General features: G+C 53.1%; 7 protein-coding genes across 7 annotated transcripts; 2 read left to right on the top strand and 5 right to left on the bottom strand.

Annotated features, from left to right (window-relative positions):
* Positions 1-655: 655 nt before the first annotated feature.
* Positions 656-2,541, bottom strand: M421DRAFT_420339 (uncharacterized protein). Its single transcript, XM_033592445.1, has 4 exons — positions 1,808-2,541; positions 1,536-1,753; positions 1,313-1,453; positions 656-1,234 (listed from the first exon to the last, which is right to left on the bottom strand). Exons 1-4 carry the CDS (start codon positions 2,100-2,102, stop codon positions 1,100-1,102), a joined length of 789 nt encoding a protein of 262 aa, XP_033449364.1. The 5' UTR covers positions 2,103-2,541; the 3' UTR covers positions 656-1,099.
* Positions 2,542-3,315: 774 nt separating this feature from the next.
* Positions 3,316-3,763, bottom strand: M421DRAFT_100802 (ribosomal protein S1; the record flags this gene model as incomplete). Its single annotated transcript, XM_033586568.1, has 3 exons — positions 3,316-3,410; positions 3,461-3,706; positions 3,754-3,763. The coding sequence occupies 3 exons, from the start codon at positions 3,761-3,763 to the stop codon at positions 3,316-3,318; spliced, it is 351 nt and encodes a 116-aa protein (XP_033449363.1).
* Positions 3,764-4,118: 355 nt separating this feature from the next.
* Positions 4,119-6,300, top strand: M421DRAFT_420337 (uncharacterized protein). Its single transcript, XM_033592444.1, has 2 exons — positions 4,119-5,321; positions 5,371-6,300. The coding sequence occupies exons 1-2, from the start codon at positions 4,180-4,182 to the stop codon at positions 6,194-6,196; spliced, it is 1,968 nt and encodes a 655-aa protein (XP_033449362.1). The 5' UTR covers positions 4,119-4,179; the 3' UTR covers positions 6,197-6,300.
* Positions 6,301-7,178: 878 nt separating this feature from the next.
* M421DRAFT_420336 (uncharacterized protein) lies at positions 7,179-7,781 on the top strand. The gene is made up of 2 exons (XM_033592443.1): positions 7,179-7,222; positions 7,276-7,781. The coding sequence occupies exons 1-2, from the start codon at positions 7,198-7,200 to the stop codon at positions 7,698-7,700; spliced, it is 450 nt and encodes a 149-aa protein (XP_033449361.1). The 5' UTR covers positions 7,179-7,197; the 3' UTR covers positions 7,701-7,781.
* A 260-nt stretch (positions 7,782-8,041) lies between these two features.
* M421DRAFT_48265 (uncharacterized protein) lies at positions 8,042-8,479 on the bottom strand (the record flags this gene model as incomplete). The annotated part of the gene is made up of 1 exon (XM_033594742.1): positions 8,042-8,479. A coding segment is annotated over one exon (438 nt), but the record flags the coding sequence as incomplete, so codon positions are not given.
* A 753-nt stretch (positions 8,480-9,232) lies between these two features.
* On the bottom strand, positions 9,233-9,484 carry M421DRAFT_61528 (uncharacterized protein; the record flags this gene model as incomplete). Its single annotated transcript, XM_033595889.1, has 1 exon — positions 9,233-9,484. One exon carries the CDS (start codon positions 9,482-9,484, stop codon positions 9,233-9,235), a length of 252 nt encoding a protein of 83 aa, XP_033449359.1.
* Positions 9,485-11,445: 1,961 nt separating this feature from the next.
* M421DRAFT_420333 (uncharacterized protein) lies at positions 11,446-13,023 on the bottom strand. Its single transcript, XM_033592442.1, has one exon. It carries the CDS (start codon positions 12,947-12,949, stop codon positions 11,666-11,668), a length of 1,284 nt encoding a protein of 427 aa, XP_033449358.1. The 5' UTR covers positions 12,950-13,023; the 3' UTR covers positions 11,446-11,665.
* Between the last annotated feature and the right edge of the window lie 239 nt (positions 13,024-13,262).

Below are 13,262 nucleotides of genomic sequence, written 5' to 3'. Positions count from 1 at the left end.
ACACGGTAAGACGGATCTTTTAGCGAGATTCTGGCTTGGAGGAGAGTTCGCTAGCTGCAGGTCAGGGCCGGCCCGTTGGTTTGAGATCCTCTTATGCTGTGAAGAACAAAGTCAAGAGTTAGCAGTGTCGTTTTCTTGCAGCTGAAACAGCCTCGACAGCATCCACGGTCTTCAGTTAAAGGAATGTTTCGTAGATCGATTCCAAGTATGCCGAACAAGTCCGACCGATGTACAGTCCAGAGCAACGCTATCATAATCGTTGCATACGCATTAGGCACCACTGCCAACGCATTGCATTATGCCTATGACCTCGAATGGTTTGAATGAGGTACACGCCCCATTCGCATCATGAAGCATTTGGTCAGCCACGCTCGGTAAGGGCACATTACGCGTGCAGCTGGATTTAGACCCAGGATCTACTTTGCGGCGAATAGTACTTCCTCGAGAACCAAGGCAAGGTTGAAGATGCGAGAGGCGTCCATGGTATGGGAGCGGCGCAGTCACCGTTCGTCAAGGGTCTCCGTGTTGGGTTAGACCCCCCGAGGTATCGGTCGGCTATTGTGCGCTCTGATAGGTCACATTGAACAAAGAGAAGCCAGTCCGATCTTGAAACTCGACGTCTCGACGATAGGGCAAGGCGATAAAACCTGAACAAACGGTGAGTGAGCGCATGTGCTTCATCTAGCAAGCAGGGGGTGGCGTGTGGCACGCGTGCGGGCACGCGTGCGGGCACGACCAGGATGAGCGGAATTGAGATGTGCATTCAGCGTCTCACTGGCTTCTAGCAAACTCCCCATCTGGCCAGACCGAATCGTTTCTTTGCAGCATCCTCCGAGTTGGCAGGCTGCAAACGTAGTGGAGCCGGAAGATACCCATGTAAGCCTCGCCTCGGTTCCAGCACCGCGGACCATGCATCTGAGCGGATGCTAGGTAGTAAGAAGCACGGTATCTTGTCGTTTCTCAAGATTATGACGAGCGAGATTCGCTTTGCTCCATCGCAAGCACAACCGTTAGCTGCAAACAAATGGACCGAGACCCGCACATTCGGCAGCCTCAGAATTGAGAGCTATTAATGTTGTCGCTGCGACTCCAAATCATCTCAGGTACTTTCCGTAGGTGTGGGCGGTACGCCCGCTTCTGTGGTCTGCGCGCTCGGTCCTTGACGGAGCTCCTCGATGTTGTATCGCTTGAGCTTGTCGTAGTCAGGGCCGACGACACTCATACCGATAATGTTCTGGATCTCGTCAGCACCTGTCAAGACTAAGCCAAGCCTCCGTGTCACCAGCATGCAGGATCGGGCGGCATCTTGTACCTTGTATATCTCCACAAAGATGAGCAAGTCGTAACCGTGTAAATCGACCTTGTGACCGGGTCCCACTGCAGCCGCGACTGTTTTGATAACATCGTCCCTCTTGAAGTCTTTGTTATTCCGGATCGTGGGTCGGATCGCGAACTTTAGTTTCACAGCATGTTAGCGAGCCGAAATGTGCTTAGGTCCACCATCTGACATCAGCGGTTGGACGTTTCGATCTTACCTTTTTCCCCGCGTTCTCTTGCCCGTGAAAATGCGGCGCAAGCACCTGCTCTGCGATGGTCTCGAGGCCCTTTTGGTTGGCTTTCTCGATACCCGTGATTGGGGTCAGTCGTTTGACGAAACGGCAATTTTTATGCTGAACACCGTCTGCGGTGTCTAGGCAGATCTTGTGAACAAATGAGACAGGATCTACTGGCGCTCGTGTCTTGAAGAACACCACTACACTAGTTAGGTTGACGCTTATCGCGGACGGTTAACGAAGGAACTGCTTACAGCACTGAGTATCCAGCTTCACTGATGTGAAGAGAGGCTTTACGGTTGGCTTACGAATTTCGGCAAGCTCTTTGTTGATTTCAGCCTCGATATCACCGCCAGCGTCAGAGTCCTCCTCGTCAGCTGTCCCGTTGGCGGTTTGCTCGCCATAAAGCTTTGTAGCGTACTTCAAGCTTGTCAGCAATGTATATCGATCGTGAAGACTGCAACTGCATTCGGCAATAATTTCCAACTCACTCCCTGAAACAGATCTCGCAGGTCTGCGACCGTAGGTGCTTCTTTCTTCATAGCACATGTAGCCCAGATACCCACATCACCAGGGTTGATTTGTCGAACCTCAGCATTTCCTCGTCTTGGCATCTCCCACCTCTTTTTACCCTTCAAAACAGCATTAGCATCATGCAGCACGGCAAAGTTGCATATGCGTTTAGAGACTGTGGTCCTAAAATCATGTGTTCGGTAAAGTGTTTGGGATGGTCTTACTTTAGATCGCTTAGCATCGCCATTACCGTGTGCGTCCGACTCGGACTTCCTTTTGGCTGGGGCAGAGTCGGCCATTTCTTGTCGCTTGTGCGGGTGCAGATGCGCTGATACGTTGACGCGCCTCGAGTCGATGATGAGAAAGGCGCACTCTGCGGAATTTGGAGAGAGCTAGCGCGCGGCGCTAACGAGTTCAGCTTCATCGAACCTCCATTACCTATTGCTCTCCTATCATGTCTGGCGGTCCCGCATGGGAATCTATGATATCTTTGATGAAATGACTTCTCACTTGATTCTCCGATGGCGCAAAGGTATTCTTTTTTACTTGGCGATGGCGCGCCTAGTTAGTACGACATTTTGCAGAGCACGACAGCTTCACTCGTGGCATTCATCGGGCTGTACTCATGTGGGACTCGATTGCTGCTACGATGCTGCGAGACTCTTATCGTGGCAAACCAGATCATGCCCAGTCCTCCCAACATCGGTAGAAGATAAGCAAAACCCTGTAATGTCGTGCTTCTACATAGGTCAGCTTGATAATTCCAGGTCAGCTTGATAATTCCACCAAGGAAATGCATTGCACCGTGCAATCGATCTGAGCGACAAGATCATGCTCATGCATCGTGAGCCCGATCAAGCAAGTCTAGTGGGCTTCGATCAACAAGTGTTACACGACAGACGTGAGCACAGCAGTCAATTACTTCGAAGTACTGCGATCCCTGGGAGTGTCTGATAAACCTAAAAGCTTCCTTGGGTAGAGAGGTCATTTGCTGTATTCGCCTCATCCGACGAGTCGAAGTTGCTTGCATGAAGTGGACTGATCGAACGAGCACGACCGCAAGGTGATCGAGTGACCACTCGCTCGTGTATGCCCTTCATCAGTTGTCCAAATGTCTCACACAATCATAGCAGCAATGAGAGCAACGTATGTTGGTCCTGAATCGTTCCATTCCATGACCAGCATTTAAGCTGTCATAACCATGTATTTGTTCAGATTTAACCATTCCTCCTATGTCCCAGCTAAGCACTTATGCGGCGATGGTGACCTCAACCTCAACACCGGCCTCGATGTTGATGATGATCTGCTTGACGACCTCGGTAGGGGCGTGGAGGTCGATGAGGCCTGCGCTCTGTTAATGGCCTGTTGTCGCACACAGCTCTAGAATAACTTACGTTTGTGGATGCGCATCTCGAAGGTGTCCCAGGTCTTAGAACCCTCACCGTTAGGGGTCTTACGGGTGGTGACCTTGAGGACCTTGGTGGGGAGACGGACAGGGCCCTTGACGCGGAGCTCCTTGTTCTTGGCACGGTCGATGAGCTCCTGGCAGACCTTCTCGAGGGACTTGACGTTGCGGGAGGTGAGGGTGATGCGAATCTTGTGGATCTTGGGGCCCTCGCCGAAGTCCTTCTCAGGCTTGTCTGCGCTTTGTTAGCAGGCGCATTGAGCGCGCGTGGGGACAACGGACTGTAAGACATGGTGATTGATGTTGGAGTGTGGTGTTGATTGAATCAAATGGCAGTCACGACCTGGATCGAGCGGGGATCACGGTAATGTGATGACTGGCGTAGTTTGGCTTTAGCGACGGCGTATCGTGCAGTTCGATTTCTTCAATGTTCGAAATTTCGAGTGGGCTGCGCTTTCCTCGCTTAGCGGGTACCTCCTTCCAGGCTTATCATTGGTCAGAGAGGCAGGCGGTATGGTTGCGCTTGCCTCTGCGGCGACGCTAATCGTTGAGCGTTAGAACCATCGCGTCCCGCACCTGCAAGCATGAGCCATTGTGATTGTCTCCAACGCGGTGTGGGGCCTTGACGTCGTCATATATCGAGAAAACGAAAGCGCATGAACGGCAAAGCTGTCTCTCTCAACCTTACAGCTGCGCGATCAAACGACCATGTCTCTGCCCCAGTTCGCACCATTTCCTGATGCCAGGGTTCGACAGAGCATTCGGACAGACGAATGGCAGTCGTACCTGGAGTCTTGGGCGTCACTTACAGATCTCTATCTGCGCCTGGACGATCAGCAGTTTGCAGAAGTGCGCAAGGACGTTGATTCGCTGGGATTGTTCCTGATCTCATTCTTCCATGAGCTAGCAGGCGATGATAGCCTTACACCACGGGTCATCTTTTTGCGCAAAAAGTCGTTTCTGCTACTCCACAGAATATGGACTGGGCAGGATGTTGAAGACGCCTTTCTCAACTGGCCAGTGCTGGCGGATATCTGCCATGCTTTCACCAAGAGTGAGCAGTTTCGAAGACTACTACAAGCATTGTGGAAGCGGAAAGGTGGGGCAATCGAGAAGTCAATGCAGACAGCAAAGACGTCGTTGATACGCAATCTGGACTCGAAACGCCCCGAAGCAGCAGAAAGCACTCTGAACCGAATAGCGCCGCTGTTGAAAGCCTCTGCAGACGCAAGCACATACATGCTTACTGGTTCAGACTTCCTCGATTCACTCTCTAGCGCCTACTCGAAAGTACCAATATCAATGCAAAAGAAGCTTGTCACGACTGCCTATATAGGCCTCACCGCTACGCTAGAAGGATCGAACCCAAACTACTCACTGTTATCCGACCATCTCTATTCGCTCAAATCCAGCGAAGAACAGGAGCAAAAGACAGAACCAGGAAAGAAGACATTTGTCGCTGACTTAGTCACCAACACACCTTTGCTCGAGAAGATCAGAGATACGACTACCGCCTCTGAAGCAGCAAGGGTACGAAATACAGCAGCTTCGCTCTGCGCCTTTCGGCAAGCAGGCCTTGTTCGACCAAAGCGGCTGGTCCGCAGGAAAGTTGAAAAGGGTAAGAGCAAAGCACAAGAGGACAATCATGGCCACAGAGCTTTCACTGGCGAGGTTCACATTCATCGTATGAGTGTCATCACCCAAATACAAGACCTCTTCCCGGATCTTGGTGCTGGCTTCGTCGTGAAGCTGCTGGATACGTACAACGATAATGTCGAAGAAGCCACTGCACATCTACTAGACGATTCGTTACCGCCTTATCTTGCCGAAGCTGATCGAAGCGAGCAATTGTACGTGTATCATCCACAGTGATTGAAGACATGCTGACATTATCACTAGGCGCACGTCCACATCAGAGCCGCAGTCACAACTGCCTTCTAGGTCGAGTCAGTATCTGCCAGAACGACGAAACGTTTTCGACGACGATGAGTTTGACAAGCTTGCCGTCGAAACTTCACGCCTTCACATTGGCCGAAAAAATCAAGACCTGACAGCAGACAAAGTCCTCTCAGATCGAAGCAAAGCCCCCGCAAAGTCTCACATCCTCGCCGCACTAGCAGCATTTGATTCTGATGATGATGAGAGAGATGATACGTATGACTTTGAGGATGTTGGCGCGTCGGTCGACACCGCTGCTCCGGATGGCGACACCAATACAGATCTATCAGACAAGAATGAGGAAGCATTGTTCCGCGCGTGGACGATTAGCTCCGATGGTTTCGCTCGCGACTCAGAGACGAGACGTAGCAGGGCTCGTGCGGCATTGAAGAGCGAGACTGGAATGACCGACGAAGCGATCGAAGGCTGGAGCGTCATGATTGCACGGGATCCAAAGCGACTACGTCGTCTGGAAGCCAAGTACTCAACCTTCCAAGGCCAGCAGAGAGATCTAAAATCTACATCATGGAAGAACAACCCTAATGGGTCAGGGGATGAAGCCAGTGGGGACGGAGGTAGAGGGGGATTTGGCGGGAGGGGGCGCGGTAGAGGTCGAGGACGTGGTGGCCATGGAGGTGGACGAGGAGGCAGTGTCGCAGGTCCTTCCGATGACAAGAGCACGCAAATTTCGAGACAGCGGAAAGAGGCTAACAAGGGCTCGAGTGCGAACCATAACCGCAAGGCTCAGCGAGACAAAAAGATGGCAAGAGGTGGATTCCCCGGGTAAGGCTCGGACTATTGCAGATGCTCAAATTGAACGAAACGGTGGATGAGCGCTTTGTGCCATAGCTATATGAGAGAACCCCGCAATTTTTGGATGTCATTGTTTGAGTAGAACGTCCTCCTGCGTATCATCTTCTCTTAGCCATACTTACGACAACCAGACCCGATCTCCCACGAAGATCCCCGCGTTATCAACCCGCGCGAGAGCAGCACATTGGCCGGGCTGCAACGCAGGTTTTGACTCCTATAGGTCCGATTACTGTCTGCAGGAGCTTGCAACCTCTGTGTCTCGGTTAACAAGGTATTTCTATGCTGCATGGCGGCTCTAGATCTTAGGCGCTAAACTTAGACATCTTGATCTTCGAGTAACATTCAGGTACCCAGCCCAATCAGATGCCGACGCTAGTCTTAAGAAGTACATCCCGTGAATTTATCTACAGAATCGTACCCATACAGACAAGCATATTGATCAAGATGGGCGGAGAGCGTTCTAGGTTTATAATATGAAAGGTTATCTGAGCAGCGTTGCTCTGGTATATGAGCCGTTGCGTCCGCACTGAAAGCATTTTCAACAAATCGCACGTACCTAAGTCAGATCATACAGTCTCAGTATCACACAGGTCCATTGTTACAGTCCTCGCGGCATCGCTCCCTCTCTCCGCTTCTGCACTGCCCAGTCCACTTCCCAATCCACCAAAAGGAAATACCTTCAGGAACCCTCTCGACAGACGGCAAACACAAACTACACCCGGCGACAGCCCATATGCCACGTACGGTCGCCTCAATCCAACGTACACCAAGGATCAGCTCAACGAAATTAAGCTCACATACACTGAGGTTGACAAACGGAAGTACATCCGGAGCCTTGGCGACAGCGACGACTACTTCAAGTTTGAATTCACACCCGAAGGCTTTATCAGTAACGCTGGTAATGGCCTGGGCGGACAAGGCTATCTGGCCCAAGCTTCAAGCTTTCCTGTGTTGTTGCTGAACACAGGACTCAGTATGGCCATTCGGTACTTGAATCCCTGTAAGTCAATAGGATCCTCGTGGTCATAATGGGTCCATTAACGATTCACGCAGGTGGTCTCGACTCCTTCCACATCCACAACCGTGCAACCGAAATCGTCCTTCTCGTCGCCGGGAAATCCCTCTACACTGGCTTCGTCCTCGAAGATGGCTTCGACCAGCCCGTGCTCGCCACCATCGGCCTGTACCAGGGTACCGTCCGGCCGCAAGGCTCGATTCAATACGATTTCAACGACAACTGCGAGCCTGCTGTGTTCATGGCTGCTCTGTCGAGTGGGGACCCTGGTGTCAGCCGCATGAGTCAGAATTTGTTTGTGGAGGACCCGGAGCTGCTCAGGGCTGGTCAGGGATACCCAGAATTCTTAAACAACGCCAAAACTACGGAGTTTTATGGCAGCATTACGGCAGCATTCGCGCAGGGTATGAAGGCGCGTTATGAGAGGTGTGGAATGAAGTGGAATGGCACTACACATGCTTGAAAAGAGGATGTGTATTTTGATTATTCATTCTCTATCATTATAAGCTCCAGAATGATAGGCTAGCAGAGTCTGAGCACAGAAGACGCCGCTCTGTAGAATATACATTCGAATGGTACATGTTGTACTGTCAATTCTAAGCACCGCAAGCGGTTGCACTTGCGTGGTTTGAGCTACTCAATATCTTCTCCTTCTAACTCCAAGTATTCTCAAGCTTCTTCTCCCTTTCTGAGGTAGTGTTTTGTAGGTGGGCTAGCAAGGCGAGTCTTGATCATCTCGACCACCACATTGGCAAGGAACTCGCTTCGATAGCCGTCAATGTCGGACACCGGGTTGGTGACAGCGTGTGCAAGGATGTCGAAAAGCAAGCGACACATCGGAGACCCCACTTCCGTCCCTTTGTAGATAACATTGACGATGTTTTCATTTGGTCTCCACCAGATGTTGTTGTGGCGAATCTTCCAATTACTTTGGAGGAAAGTCTTGATACACACGTTCTTTACTCGCACATCTTGAATATTTTCACCGAACACGTATAGCTTGGCCAGGCTTAGCCGCTCTTCTTGGCCTGTATCGATGGCGGGTGTGGGGTCGGGTTCCACAGGCAGTCTGTGACCGAACACGCAGCACAGGTACAGCTCGAGGGTGTCACCGTCGTCCCCTGGCAGCTTGATCGTGCGGTCTTCTGCTTCCTTCCAATTGCCAGACAACACCTTTTTGAAGAAGAGTGAGCGCGAGCTGAGACATGCTTCAGGGACGGTGAATATTCTCGCGTCTTCGCCAGTGCCCACAAGTGTTGCGGTGCAAGTCGGTCCGACAGGCCTTGATCGTCACCTCTGTTGACTACCTTGGACTAGCACGTCTCAGGGCATGTATATATGGTCGCCTCCTAGCTAGCAAGCAACTCAGCGCAGTTTTCCATCGATATACAGCGGCTACGTTTGCCGCAACCACAAGGATCTGAACGGGATCGTCGAATCTGAAAGTACCTGGTGTCAGCTTGCAAAGTCTTCATCAAGATTGGAGGCTCGTGCTCACTTCAGTCTCTTGCTTCGGGATATGGTCATCGTATCAGCTGATCTCTTCGTCATCGTGCTCGTGGGTGTCCGCCGTGTGGGTCCCTTCGCAGTTGTGCTGCTCGCGAATGTGAAAGATGTGGAGAGGGGTAGGTGAAGATCAGTTTAGGAAGATGATATAAGCCTGCAGGCCGTCTGTAACTTCGAGACCCTTGCTCACGAGTCACGCTTTGACAAATGTGGACTGTTTGCAAACAGTCTTTTGCTTAGGGCCTCACTGTGAAAGGCACAAAACATCAGAGGCGTCTATACACAGTGTATGCCGGCAAACTTCCAAACCAGGTGTGCAAACGCCAACGCAGTCGCTCATCTTCACCCTTCACCCTTCACCTTGATCTCCACATCCGCGCACTCGTACGAGTCCTGGGTGAGGTTTCAGTTATAATGAAAACAGGAAGACTGGTAATGACTTCCGTAGCTTTTATCCACCACATCTCTTTCGGATCTCCCGCGTCTGCCTTATGCCGACCCCGTAACCCTCGGTGAGCTTCTGCTCTTCAGCTTGACCCTCCTCCAAACCACTTCGATCTTCTTTCCATCCGAGAAGATAGCAGCAGGTGGCGCCTGCCCAGGATCGCACTCCCAACACTCTCCACCTTTCGCGCTGTTCATCTCAGTCTGAAGGTTACAATCCGCGCCACGATGACAGAGGCGCTTGACCCAGAAACGATGACTGCAGGTGACGTGCTTGAGTGTGAAGTTGGTGCACATCCCTGGTTCTTTGATCCTGTCGAACCCCACGACTATTTTTTCCAGCAAGGTAGTAATCTCGCCCTTTTCGAAAAACTCTCTTCCCAAGCCGGCAATCGTATTCTGATGAGACTTGCAGGCGCTCTTCCCTACGGCTACGTGTACGGTAGGTGGAGTCTAATAACCCGGAGCGCCAAGCAAACGAATCTCAGACAACACTCATGCAGCTTTACTGACTAATATCGAGGGTGAGGAAGTATGTGTTGGTGTGGGAGGTCGTAGCATGACATGGTCGCGAATGTATGTATCGTTGGCGCGGTCGATGGACCTTCAAAGACGTCTGCTGACCATGGGTGTGCCCAAAATCCCCCAAGCTGAAGTCTCGAAAAGGGTCGCGGGCTTGACTGTGTCGTCGTATTGGCGTCGAGATTTGGTTTGGCGTTCTGTTGTGGCTGAAGGACTTAGTGACGAGTTTCGGGACCTGACTGAACGAGCAACGGCCAACATGAACCCTCGACAGGTGGGGTACTGGAATGGTGCTTCTCGGAGTCCTCATTCTGGACCCTAACAACTCACTTCGACCTTGAAAAATTGTTTTCGAAAATCCTCCTCTTACGCCACGGGATACTCCCGGGAAGAAAGCACCGCCGGGGTATCAGACACGTCTGACACCTGCAACCCCAGGTCTCTTAAGTTTGTCAACCTCTCTTTCGACAAATGTCCCACTTTTGACTAAGCATTTACCAAGCCGCTCAACGCGACCGCAGATCAGGTTTTCACCCTGGACTGGAGCGCGATCGCCGATTCACCACGCACAGGGCTGAGAACAGTTAGTCTTCGGCACCTTTCAGGAAACGCAAAACACACGACAGTCGCCTTATCCGACATCCGCTCGACGCGCCTCGTCCTATTCGGCGGATCTTTACCTTCGATCGTGCTGAAATTGGAAATGTCGCCCTTCAATGCTCAAGCTGCTGCCTTCTGAGGGTACACCGACAGTGCCTCGTATCATCTGGTCGATTCCGATCTCGCACTCTCAACCTTGACGAATCGTTTCGTGCCTTTTGACAGACCCCACTCGACGGCATGAGGTGGATGTATGGCACCACATTAAGGAATTCTATGGAAGACCACTTCCTTCATGCGGACCTGCCGAGGACAAAAACCCCGTTGAAATGACACGCAAGAACATCCCACGTTGGCTGTAGCAGCTGACAAGCTATTCATCAGGATACACCGGCCGTCCAGCATGTCGAAGTTTCGAGCGAGCTACCATCTTAGTGGCGATTATCACCAGGGCAGGATGGACCCTGAGTGACAGGGATTGGTGGCGACGAAGCACGAGCCCGCCGGAGCCGAACCGTGTTCGAAGCAGAAGGCCCGACCCAGATACTGCACTCGGTAGACCCTTTCACGAAAGAAGAATCTCCTCTGCAGAGCATCTCCTCACTCCGGTCCGGAGAAACGACCGTCACGAATCTCCATGCCACGCTGACAAGCACAGAGACCTTGACGCTGCTCCAGCATCCCATCGCATATCGACAGTCAAGCATTTTCTCAACTTCTGATCCATAGCTTCTCTTTCGATCCCTCGATCCTGGAGGTCTTGGCACTAGTCGTCACAAATCGCCGCTAGGACTGCACGACTCCAGCTATTAACACGCTCGGTAAAGCATCCGAGCCAAAGATTCACAATGTCTTCGCGCCCATGGCTCAATCTGGACTGCAGCCTACCGATGTCAGCACCCCGTCGTGACCGATCGGCCTTGATGCCTCGTCAAGTCCAACGTCGACGTGTTGACTGAGTAGAACGTCGAAGGCACCAAGACGTACACGCGACAACGCTCTTTCTTCATTACAGTAGACCACGGTGCTGATGTAAGCACTGACTTCGATATCGGCTTCGACATCTGTGACCGTGTCCTTCAACTGCAGTCCGGACAGGTCACAACAGTACGACTCTCTCGGAAGACGACGGGCTGAAGAAGTGAACCCCGGGCTATGGATCAAGTGTCTCTTCTATACATGTTGTACAGGCGCCAGGTAAGCGCACCCGCAGCGCCATCTATCAAATCGTATCTCCACAACGCCATATATGCAAACCCATCTCTGAAGCTCTTCAAGGGCATACGTCGACGTGCACAAGACACCCACCCACATGACCAAGTCCGCAGTCAAACAAACCCAAGATGTGACAGACTCTTACATATCATACCACAGCCCCAAACTCCTCCTCTGCTCCGCCTCGCTCTTCCCCCTGACATCGATCCCCCTCTCCACACACGCCCTCTCCAACTCCGCCTTGTCGAGTTTCTGACTCCCGCCATCTCGTCTAATCAACTCATCGTCCTTGGTCAGATACGCCAGCGCGTTGCCAACGTTGCGCTGCAGCAGCCACTTCGGGGGCTGGATCCACAGGCGATCCAAGATTCTAGGGTGGCAGTGCAGCCGCGCCGAGAGCAGCAGCAGGTGGAACAGACTCAGGTCGGAGCTGGCCTCGGGCGGGATGATGGCGCGCGCCATAGCCAAGCCGCCCTCTTTCCCGACCTTGGTCGCGGGGCTCAACACGCCCTCTGCGGCGGCGGCGAGACGCAGCCCGTCGCGGTCGGTGCGCGGCGTGCGGTCCAGGGCCTGCAGGCGGCGGGCGTGGGTGGCGAGTCTGTCGAGTCTGTTGAGGCGCGCGGTTTCTCTGTTCTTCAGCGCGCGCGCGACTTGCGCGGGGATGCGGCACTGCTCCGGTATCACGGGGGTCAGGTATACGACGACGAGTGGCAGCCACTCGCCGAGGGCCAGGATCAGGAAGCCCATGACGGGTAGGCGGAGCATGTCGCGCCTGCTGCGCCGCAGGACCTGCCACTCGGCTCGGCTCAGGACGCCCGCGCCTGCGACGTCGGCAGAGACGCCTTTGCCCTGCTCGGCGAGGCGGGCGCGGATCGCCTTCGCGAGCTTGAGCGTCTGCCGCGTGTGGCCTATGCCTGTCTTGTAGAAGGCGAGGTATGCTTTTCCGCAGCCGAAGAGGTAGGAGGCGTAGTTCTGGCCGTCCTTGCGCGGGGGGACCGAGAGCGCAGGCGCGTATGTGAAGGGCGGGGGGTTGAGTTTGTCGGCTTGACCCGTGAGGGCGTTCGCTGTCGAGGCGGGCACGGGCGCGGTGCGTTTTTTCGCTGCCGACGCTGTGTGGAGGCTTGCGGGGGCGGTGGGCTTCGATGTCTTCGCCGCGACGGGTTTTGTGGATTGGGGTTTGGTAGGCGGTCGCGGTGTGCCATGGCGAGGTTTCGATGCGGTGGTCGTGGATGCAGCGCGTGTTCCTTGTGTTCCTGCATTCCATCTCTCCCCCCGCCATTGTGTGCGTAAACCCAATGCAGTGCTCTGCGCATACATGCTCCTGCGACAATGTGTGCTCGCCCGCGCGAACACGTAGCTCGGCGCGAGCGAACTGCTGATTGCCTTTGAAACAACCAAGGAGGAAAGCATTGGCCGTGGTTTCATTATTTATGTTGAAAGGAGGAATGCCACACGAGCGAGATTGGAAAAGAGCGACGAAGAGCAATGCGCGACGCGAGAATGAGTGACGTCTCGATTCGCGACTTGCAGAAAGGCCCGAATCCCTGCAACGATCCTTCCGCGGCGCCATGTCATCACACCTCGAGCACGCACTAGGCTGAATCGAGCCCACGCGTCCCTGTTCTTGGCGACGTGCGTGCGAGTCGAATCGTGCATCACTTTGAACAGAGGTGGAGGTGTGCTGATGGTACCGACTCCGATTCGCCTACAAGGGACTTACAATGTTCTATATAGTATG

This window comes from Didymella exigua, assembly GCF_010094145.1.
Source record: "Didymella exigua CBS 183.55 unplaced genomic scaffold M421scaffold_12, whole genome shotgun sequence".
Classification (NCBI taxonomy): Eukaryota; Fungi; Ascomycota; class Dothideomycetes; order Pleosporales; family Didymellaceae; genus Didymella; species Didymella exigua.
This window is presented reverse-complemented; position numbering and strand designations above follow the sequence as displayed.